This window comes from Trichechus manatus, unplaced genomic scaffold, assembly GCF_000243295.1.
Source record: "Trichechus manatus latirostris isolate Lorelei unplaced genomic scaffold, TriManLat1.0 scaffold00016, whole genome shotgun sequence".
NCBI classification, from domain to species: domain Eukaryota; kingdom Metazoa; phylum Chordata; class Mammalia; order Sirenia; family Trichechidae; genus Trichechus; species Trichechus manatus.
In genome coordinates, this window is record NW_004443952.1 from 26,314,471 (window position 1) to 26,325,607 (window position 11,137).

The 11,137-nt window shown below is 38.6% G+C and overlaps 1 protein-coding gene across 1 annotated transcript in view; it reads right to left on the reverse strand.

Moving 5' to 3' along the window:
* UNC13B (unc-13 homolog B) overlaps positions 1-11,137 on the reverse strand; it is a 184,723-nt gene that overhangs the window by 112,857 nt on the left and 60,729 nt on the right. The window contains exon 7 of the mRNA XM_004372297.2: positions 6,989-7,046. Coding sequence (XP_004372354.1) covers positions 6,989-7,046 — 58 coding nt within the window. The remainder of the gene's footprint in view (positions 1-6,988; positions 7,047-11,137) is intronic.

Genomic DNA, 11,137 nt, shown 5'->3' on the forward strand with positions numbered 1-11,137 from the left:
TGTGTGTGTGTGTTTGTTTGTGTGTGGTGGGAAAAGTTTATGGAGCTGGAAAACCTTTTTTATGAGGTAGCACTGCAATGGATAGAGCTAAAGGCCAATTGGTGTAGGGGACTGAACAGTCCACTAATAGGGCCTTGACTTTAAGCCAATAGCACAAATACTATATTATGGCTCTGGGAAGTGGATAAATTTATAATAAAAGCCAGGTGGCAATGTCCCAGAGGCTGGGGATCAGGAGTGAGTTCAATAATCTCTCAGTTCTCTCAGGGACTATCTTTGGCACCTGTCCCCCAACTTTCACTGCAGGGCATTATTTATGAAGGCTACCAAAAGTCCTGGAAGGCCATGTTAATGTCTTGAAGGGGCTGCCATGGAATAGCAGCATAGCACTGCAACAGGATATACAGGGTAGGTCTTTGCATTCTTAGAATGAAACCTTAGAAATAAGGATTCATCTATTATATGCTCTTGAAAGGATGCTGGTACTGGCTGAGATCACTAGAAAATAGGCCACAAAGGTCTCTAAGAGACGGGATCTCTTGAGAGGTAGGGGCTATTAGCATGGTAGCTATGGTCATCTCAAAAATAAGTAATACAGAACACAGATTGCCAAAGAACAGGCCATGTGATCTGGTGCCTGCTAAGCTTTCTTTTAATCTAGAGCTGTATGGGGTGATTAGATCTGATGGCAGGAGCTAGCTGCCAGGTTCTCTCGAATTGGTGTCCTCTGGCATAAAATGCTGGCATAATAGTCCCATACTCCAACACTCTATCTATAGGATCACACCTTGATACAGTGAGTACTTGGCAAATGGGTCTACTCCTGGTATGGGGTGGGTCCAAAATGGAAGAAAGGCATTCTGGACCAGAAACAGATAGACAAACATTCCTATTTTAGTGGAGTCTACCATTACCTGGGAAACCCTGGTGGCGCAGTGGTTAAGAGTTACGGCTGCTAACCAAAAAGTCAGCAGTTCGAATCTACCAGGCGCTCCTTGGAAACCCAATGGGGCAGTTCTACTCTGTCCAATGGGGTCGCTATGAGTTGGAATTGACTCGACTGCAACAGGTTTGGTTTTAGGTTTACCATTACCTGATTAGGAAAGTAAGTCCTGGCCTACATCCAGAGGCTGCCAGAATACCTCCACAAGCTTAAAGCTAGGCTTATGGTAGGTGGAGAGATGAGACTAAGCAGCACTGGCAGTATCTTCCTAGAGTTTTTTGTTTGTTTCATTTTAGTGGGAGGATTATAACATTATGTGTAATACAGTCAGGAGCCTAATTTTCCATGTGGGGAAGGAATATGTGGTTACATATACAGAATGGCCCATTTCTCTGCCTCCTCAAACAGGAAGAATATTAGAAATAAGACAGATCATAGAGTGGGAGTGAACAGTTTTAGACGGTGAACAAGAATAATAGGACGACATTAGAGTCATAAGGAGCCTTGGTGGCTCAACAGTTGGGTGTCTGGATGCTAACTGAAAGGTTGGCTGTCTGAACCCACCCAGCAGTTCCACGGGAGAAAGATCTGGTGATCTGCTTCTGTAAAGATTACAGTCAAGAAAATCCTATGGGACAGTTCTACTGTCACATGAGGTTGCTATGAATCAAAAAACACTCGACATCCAGCATCCAACAACAACAACATTGGAGATGTATTTGAGTGTTGTGCAGACTAAGGAGGTGGCACAGCAGCCATGATGGCTTAACGGTAGTGGGAAGCACTGAACACCTCAAGCTTCCTGCCTAATTAACAAATTTCAGCATAATGGATCACCAGGAAATGTAACAGTAAGAGTTGAAATGGAAGAAAGGTAAATTATTTTATATAAACGTGTCTCTTCTGGGTATGTTAGTAAAGGAAATTCTTTCGAAGTTAGTGGTGGTCAAATATGTTATAACTTGGTAACCAAGCAGCGTATTACTGATCAAAACCAAAAACCAAACCCATTGCCATCAAGCCGATTCCAACTCATAGTGACCCTACAGGACAGAGTAGAACTTCCCCAGAGTTTCCAAGGAGCGTCTGGTAGATTCAAACTGCTGACCTTTTGATTAGCAGCCGCAGCAGCTCTTAACCACTATGCCACCAAGGTTTCCATATTATTGACAGTGTTTCCTAATGTTTATCACTGTTATTCATGGATATGACTCGGACCCAACTGTTCTGAACTGATTCATTCTTCAAAAAAAAGTTTAAACAATATGTGGGATTATGTCCTATTTCCGAACTTAAAAGACTGAGTCATGCTCAGGACATTTTGGTTTATGATATTGCATGTGACTACTTATAGGCAATATTGTAACAAAACACTTTTGATAGACAAAGAGAGAAATATCTTTGAAACACCAATGATGGGTTAAATCGTGAAAAGTTCAAACTATATCTGAGGTTATATTACAAGTAGAAATAACATAAACCAAAAAAAACCCAAACTCATTGCCATCAAGTCAATTCCGACCCTATAGGACAGAGTAGAACTTCCACGTAGGGTTTCCAAGGAGCAGCTAGTGAATTCAAACTGCCAGCATCTCTGGTTATCAGCCATACCATACTTCCTAACCACCGTGCCACTAGGGCTCCAGAAATAACATAATGGCTCCTAAATTTTTTTGCTTCAGACATAGTAATTGGTTAGGGGAGACCATAGGAATATCACTCATAAAATGGATACTGTAACTTTAAGAGCTGCTTAGGCCTCTAAATGAAGGAATCACTATCAATGTTCAGCTAAACTGTGTCTATCTCAACAAGTAACTATCATTCAATTAAGTCCCAAATTCAAACAAAAAAACCTCTCACTGCACACGTATTAGAATGGCTAAAATCTCAAACACTGACAATACAAAATGCTGGTGAGGATATGGTGCAACAAGAACCCTCATTCACTGCTGGTGGGAATGCAAAATTATATAGCCACTTTGGAACACAATCTGGTAATTTCTTACAAAGCTAAACACAGGCTTACCATATGATCGAGCAATCATACTCCTAGGTATCTACCCAAATGAATTGAAACCGTATGTCCACATTAAAATCTGGACATGAATGTTTATAGTAGCTTTATTTATAATTGCCAAAAAGTGGAAGCAATCAAGATATTCTACAATTGGAGGAACCCTGGAAAGCATGGCCCCCAAATTCTCTATCAGCCCAGGACTAAAACAATTTCCGAGGCCATCTCTTATAACAGGGATTGGACTGGACTGCGGGACATAAAGTGGTAACTTGTGAGGAGTGTGTCTCTTAGCTCAAGTAGATACAAGAGACTAAATGGGCAGCTTCTGTCTGGAGGTGAGACGCGAAGGCAGAGAGGGTTAGGAGCTGGTTGAATGGACTTGGGCAATCAGGAGTGAAAAGGAGGAGTGTGCTGTCACAGTATGGGGAGAGCAGTTAGGGTCACATAACATTGTATGTATAAATTTTTGTATCGGAGACTAACTTGAAACGTAAACTTCATTTAAACTACCACAATAAACAAACAAACAACAACAACAAAAAAGATGTCCCACAATAGGTGAATATATAAACAAACTGTAGTATATCCATACAATGGAGTATTATTCAGCAATAAAAATAATATGAGCTATCAAGCTACAAAAAGACATAGAAGAATCTTAAATGCATATTTCTAACTGAAAGAAGTCAGTCTGAAAAGGTTACATACTAGATATTTCCAACCGTATGACATTCTGAAAAGGCAAAATTATAGAGTGAGTACAAAGATCAGTGCTGTTGGGGTTCTGGGGGAGGAAGAGGGATGAATAAGTAGAGCACAGGGCATTTTTAGGACAGTGAAACTATCCTGCATGATACTGTAATGGTAGACACATGATATGTATTTGTCAAAACCCAAGGAACTGTACAACACAAAGAATTCTTGACTTTAGTTAATAATAATGTATCAACATGGACTTTAGTTAATAATAATGTATCAATATTGATTCATCAATTTTAACAAATGTACCACACAAATGGAATACCAGATGTTAATAATAGGAGAAATAGTGTGCAGGGGGAAAGAGGGAGTGTATGCGAACTGTCTGTACTGCCTGCACAATTTCTCTGTAAGCCAAAAACTGCTCTAAAAGATAAAGTCTATTAAAAAAGTGTATCTACAATAGCTTGACTCTATATTGTCAGGCCTAGGACAATTTTTTTAACTAATATTTACTGTTTTGTTTGTTTATTTGTTTTCTTATCATAAAAGAAATGCATGTTCTGTAGCAAACATTTGGAAAGTACAAAGAAAAATATAAAACAAAATGTACCAACAATCCCACTGAGAACCACCATTAAAACTGGGTATCTCCTTAGTTTTTTCCTATGCATACATGTATATAATTTATTTCTTAGATAATTGTGATCATACTACTTAATTAATTTGGGACCTTACTTTTTTAAACTTGTATTTCCTGTATCTTAAAAAAAAAATTTTTAAAGCATACTATTCCATTAGATGGAGATACAATTATTCAATCTTCCTTTTTATTTATTTCTTTTGCAATTTTGCACTATTATAAGTAAAACCTATACATAAATCTTTACATCTCTAGTTATTTTCTTTGAATTCTTCCTAGAAGTGAAATTACCAAGTTGGAAAGGTTATAGTAATTTAAACACCCTAGCAGTATATGTGAGTGCCCTTATCTCATTAAACCCTTGCCAGGTGCTGAATCACTTCTGATTCATTTATCAACCGCAGCCAGTAATGCTGTCATTGATAATACAGTGGGTGGGCAAAGCAGACATACATAAAAATTGGAAATAACAGAAAGTTACAGAACTCAGTAGTAGTGAAACCGGTATGACAACAATGCACTGCAGCATTCTTTGACAAGACACGGGTGTCTTTACTGAATACTAAACTTTGAATACCTCAGAAAATTTTTAGATATGTTTGGAAAAGGAAAAGACTAGGTTATCCCTCAACATAAACTTCTAATTATGTTTAGCCTTGTGGCTAAGGTAAATGCTCACATTATAACTTGGTTTCAAGTAAGATTTATATCAAATATGCAGACCAGATGACACAGCCTCAGAATATCTCTATAAATTGAGGAGCAAAAATATACTCAAATATGAAAAGGTTGGCTTACAGATAAGACCTGAAAAAGTAAACACGACGTGCTGAGGTTCAAGCATGCAAAAAAGCAGCACGCATCTCTTGCTATCTGCCTCCATCCTCCAGTTGAGGAAATATCTAAATAAACATCTTTTCTATCCTAAAAGAAAGCATATTCACTCTCTTATGTGAGTATATAAAACCAAATCTGCTAAAAAAAATCCTGGGAGGAAAGTAATCAGATGTTGTGTTGATAATGATAATAATGATTTATAGATTGCTTACTATACTCCAGGTACTGTGCTAAGTACTTTATCTACTTTATCTCAAATTATCCTCAAAACAACTCTATGTTCCATTTTTCAAATGATGAAAGTAAGGCTTACAGAAGTTAAGTATCTTGCTCAAGATTACACAGCTAATAAGTGGTGAAGCTGGGATCTGAAACCAGATCCGTCTGTCTTGCACCAAAGCCCACGCTCTTAATCGCTATACACTACTGCCTCATTATCTAAGAACTTACTGCTGATACTGGGAGAACTGACATATAAGTGCTATGTATTGTAGAGAAAAATGCAAGGATTCTTTGAGAGCTCTTATTTTTTACTCTAGGGACACAAACCAATATTGGAAAATTCTCAAAATAATGTAAGATGTAGGATATGATTTCTAACTTCATTCATTTTTAAATATATTTATTTCACTCCAATTCCTATCTTCTTCCAGGGAACTCAGAACAAAGAACATGCTCCTCCTTCTCTTCTACCTTCACAATAATTTCATAAAGCCCTTGATTAACATTATCTTCTAGTATAATTTAGTACTGTACTATAAATATTTTTGTAGACTTTCCATTGCTCCCTGAGTAACAGGGACTTGCAGCACGTTACTCAATCTCTTTATGCCTCAGTCTTTCATCTGAAAAATGGGGACATAAGATCTACCTCTTAGGGTTGTTGTGAAAATTAAATAAGTAAATATATTTAAGCTCTCAGAATATCATGGCACACTATAAGCACTCAATACATGTTAGCTGCTATGGTTTTTATTATTACTAGTACTACTACAACAGCTACTACCACCATTACCACCACCTTCAACCTGAAGTTGACTGAGTTTGATTCAGAAAACTACAGTAGCAACACAAAAGCACATTACACACACACACACACACAGATATCCCAGGTTTAAAAAGTGAAATAAAACAGACTCTAAGTCAGTCCTTCAGTGTCTCCTCAAGCTGTTTTGAGGGAAACTGAAGAGAAAGTATAGCGATATACCAACAATGCTTGTCTCATAAGAAAGAAATTTGTGAGTTCTGGACAAATTAACCACAGGAGAAATGACAAGTTCTCTTACTCAGTTAATCATTTATCAAACTTTATTGAAGCTTACTGTGCATCAACTTTTATGACAAATGCTAGAAATGAAAAATGGAAGAATATCTATGCCTTTAAAAACATCATGTTCTGTCAAGGAAATATACACAGATTATAATACATGATAGGTTAGATGATGAACTATGTGCAGGGTGCTATGAAAGCAGAGAGGGGGAAGACGAAACAGCAGGAAGATTTCTCAGAGGTAGTGACATTTAAACTGAGTCTTAAGAAACAGTAACAGGTAAATGAGGAGGGAAGGGGTAAAATCCTTCCCCCAGCGGTAAAAGCTAGTAAATGGAGAAAAAGGATGAGCACCACTGCCCTCCCTACAACCATACATAACCAAAAGACCTCCTCCTAAAGCTAACGGCAGATAGTCATTCGAGGTATGGGCCTAAACAAAGATGTTTCTGGAAAATTTTCTGTTTCCATACACCACATGGCCACCCTTCCCAACTCAAAATAAGACAAGCTTGGAGAACTGACACCTAAGGCTGAGATTAAGAAAACAGGTTCAGAGACAAGTTTCTCACTTACAACACTGGGCGGCAGCAGTGGGCAACAGCTTCCTCTGGCTTTCTTCTTGAATAGAATACTAGAAGCAGAAGGAAAAATACATATACATAATAAGAGGCCCTGGTAAAGAAGAAAAAAATCACTGCCACTTGTAAAACGGCTAAGTATTTGGAGTCAAACTTTTAGTTGAACAGAAACAGAACATCCTGCTGCTATGTTCCCTGTGTGATCCTGACATACAGGCCAGACTATCAGATACAGCACTGGCCCAATGAAACAGGGAAACCCTGGTGGCTTACTGGTTAAGAAAAAGAGGCTGTTCTGACCAAAGGCAACTGGGCACCCTCCCAACTCTTCTAGGCAGCTATAGAAGGCTGGACCTTAGCCTTAGAGTATTTATTTCACAGTCCTCTGCGATTTCCTGTGGCTAGTGTAGACAATTTCCCCCATTCGGATGCTGTAATTGAGGCTGTTATCTCATCTTTTAAAAAAGTAATAGGGTTTCTTCCCTCACAAGGTAATGTGAGAAGTAAATAAAATTATGTATTTAAGCATGTATTACACTATCTAGTATCTACCAGAGTTCCCTTTCCACTTCCCACATATACACTACCCTCTCAAACTCACCACACCAGAAGAACAAATGCAGATACTGAAGCCATAAGAAAATGTTTATAAGGGGAAACAGAATTAAGTGTAAGTCTTAAAGGCAGGCAGGATTTGGAAAGGCAAAACAAAAAGAGAAAGGCACAAATAAATTAACAGAGGTATGTGGATAATGGAATATAGTGAGAATAGTTCAGAGCCCATTGGAGAAGGTCTGGAAAAGCAAAACTTGGCCCAGTGACTTGCAAATATCAGATTTGGGGTTCTCATCCTTACTCTGCCACTTACTAAGCTGTGAGATCCTAAGCAAATCAGTACTTCTCTAAAACTACCGAAGAATGCACAAATGAATGGAACAAATATTTATTGAGTACCTACTATGTTCCAGGCCTTGTTCTAGCCACTGGGGGAATAGAGCTTGTAAGTCATGATAAGGAGTTTGAGTTTTATTCTAGTGTCTTGAGAAGCCATTTAGAATTCTAAACCAGAAAGGGATATGACTTGATTTATACTTTTTTTTTTAAATTATTACACTTTAGGTGAAAGTTTACAGCTCAAGTTAATCTATCATACAAAATTTTATACACATATTGTCACGTGACACTAGTTGCAATCCCTACAATATGACAACACACTCCCCCTTTCCACCCCGGGCTTCCTATGTCCATCCAACCAGCTCCTGTCCCTGCCTGCCTTCTCAGCCTGCCTCCAGATAGGAGCTGCCCATTTAGTCTCGTGTATCTAGATGAACCAAGAAGCATACTCTTCACAAGTATTATTTTATGTTTTATAGTCCAGTCTAATCTTTGTCTGAAGAGTGGTCTTCGGGAATGGTTTTAGTTCTGGGTTAACATAGCATCTGGGAGCCATGGCTTCGGGGGTTCCTCCAGTCTCAGGCAGATCATTAAGTTTGGTCTTCTTATGTGAATTTGAGCTCTGTTCTACATTTTTCTCCCGCTCCTTCAAGGACTCTCTGTTGCGTAACCTGTCAGTATGGTCATTGGTGGCAGCCAGGCACCATCCAGTTCTTCTGGTCTCAGGCTGATGGAGTCTCTGATTTATGTGACCCTATTGTCTCTTGGGCTAATATTTTCCTTGTGTCTTTGGTTTTCTTCATTCTCCTTTGCTCCAAATGGGTTGGCACCAATTGATGTATCTAGATGGCCGCTCAAAAGATTTTTAAACCCCAGATGCCTCTCACCAAAGCGGGATGCAGAACATTTTCTTAATAAACTTTGTTATGCCGGTTGGCCTAGATGTCCCCTGAAACCATGGTCCCCAGACCCCAGCCCCAGGTATTCTGTTCCTCGAAGTATTTGGTTGTGTTCAGGAAACTTCTTAGCTTTTGGTTTCATCCAGTTGTGCTAACTTCCCCTGTATTGTGTGTTGTCCTTTCCTTCACCCAAGATGATTCCTGTCTACTATCTAGTTAATGAATACCCCTCTCCCTCCCTATCCACCCTCATAATCATCAAAGGTTTTCTTCTGTGTTTAAACCTTTTCTTGAGTTCTTATAATAGCAGTCTCATACAATATTTGTCCTTTTGCGACTGACTGATTTCACTCAGCATAATGCCTTCCAGATTCCTCCATGTTGTGAGATGTTTCACGGATTCATCATTCTTCTTTATCGCTGCATAGTATTTCATTGCGTGAATATACCATAATTTGTTTATCTATTTGTCTGTTGATGGGCACCAAGGTTGTTTCCATCGTTTTGCTATTGTGAACAGTGCTGCAATGAACATAAGTGTGCGTGTATCTATTCACATGACGGCTCTTATTTCTGTAGGATATATTCCAATGAGTAGAATGCTGGATTGTATGGTACTTCTATTTCTAGCTTTTTAAGAAAGCACCAAACTGATTTCCAAAGTGGTTGTACCATTTTACATTCCCACTAGCAGTGCATAAGTGTTCCAGTCTCTCCACAACCTCACCAACATTTATTATTTTGTGTTTCTTGGATTAGTGCCAGCCTTGCTGGAGTAAGATGGTATCTCATTCTAGTTTTGATTTGTACTTCTCTGATGGCTAATGATCATGAGCATTTCCTCATGCATCTGTTAGCCACCTGAAGGTGAAGTGTCTGTTCATATCCTTTGCCCATTTTTTAACTGGGTTTATTTGTCTTTTTGTTGTTGAGGTTTTACAGTATCTTGTAGATTTTAGAGATTAGACCCTTGCCGGATATGTCGTAGCCAAAAATTTTTTCCCACTCTGTAGGTTGTCTTTTTACTCTTTTGGTGAGCATAAGTATTTGATTTTTAGAAGCTCCCAGTTACCTAGATTCTCTTCTGGTGTTTGTGCACTGTTAGTTATGGTCTGTATTCTGTTTATGCCATGTATTAGGGCTCCTAAGTGCTGTCCTATTTTTCTTCCATGATCTTTATCATTTCAATTTTATATTTAGGTCTTTGATCCATTTTGAGTTAGTTTTTGTGCATGGTGTTAGTTATGGGTCTTGTTTCAGTTTTTTGCAGATGGATATCCAGTTATGCCAGCACCATTTGTTAAAGAGACTGTCTTTTCCCCAATTAACGGACTTTGGGCCTTTGTCAAATATCAGCTGCTCATAGGTGGATGAATTTATGTCTGGATTCTCAATTCTGTTCCATTGGTCTATGGATCTGTTGTTGTACCAGTACCAGGCTGTTCTGACTACCGTGGCAGCATAATAGGTTCTAAAATCAGATAGCGTGAGGTCTCCCACTTTGTTGTTCTTCTTCAGTAATGCTTTACTTCCCCTGGGCCTCTTCCATTTCCTTAAGAAGTTGGTGATTTGTTTCTCCATTTCGTTAAATGTTGTTAGAATTTGGATTGGGATTGCACTGTATCTGTAGATCACTTTGAGTAGAATTGACATTTTCACAGTGTAGAGTCTTCCTATCCATGAGCAACATATGTTTTTCCACTTATGTAGGTCTCTTTTGGTTTCTTGCAGCAGTGTCTTGTAGTTTTCATTGTATAGGTCTTTTATGTCTCTGGTTAGATTTATTCCTAAGTATTTTATCTTCTTGGAGGCTACTGTAAATGGTACTGATTTGGCAATTTCCTTTTCGAAGTTCTCTTTGTTGGTGTAGAGGAATCCAACTGATTTTTGTATGTTTCTCTTGTATCCTGATACTTTGCTGAAATCTTCTATTAGTTCCAGCAGTTTTCTTGTGGATTCTTTAGGGTTTTCTGTGTATAAGATCATATCATCTGCAAACAGGGATACTTCTACTTCTTCCTTACCAATTTAGATGCCCTTTATTTCTTTTTCTTGCCTTATTGCTCTAGCTAGGACCTCCAGCACAATGTTGAATGAAAGTGGTGACAAAGGGCATCCTTGTCTGCTTCCCCTTGTCAAGGGGAATGCTTTCAAAGTTTCTCCATTTAGGATAACGTTGGCTGTTGACTTTGCATAAATGCCCTTTATTATGCAGAGGAATTCCCTTCTATTCCTATTTGCTGAGAGTTTTTAACATGAATGGGTGTTGGACTTTGTCAAATGCCTTTTCTGCATCAATTGATAAGATCATGTGGTTCTTGTCTTTTATTTATGTGATGGATTACATTGAT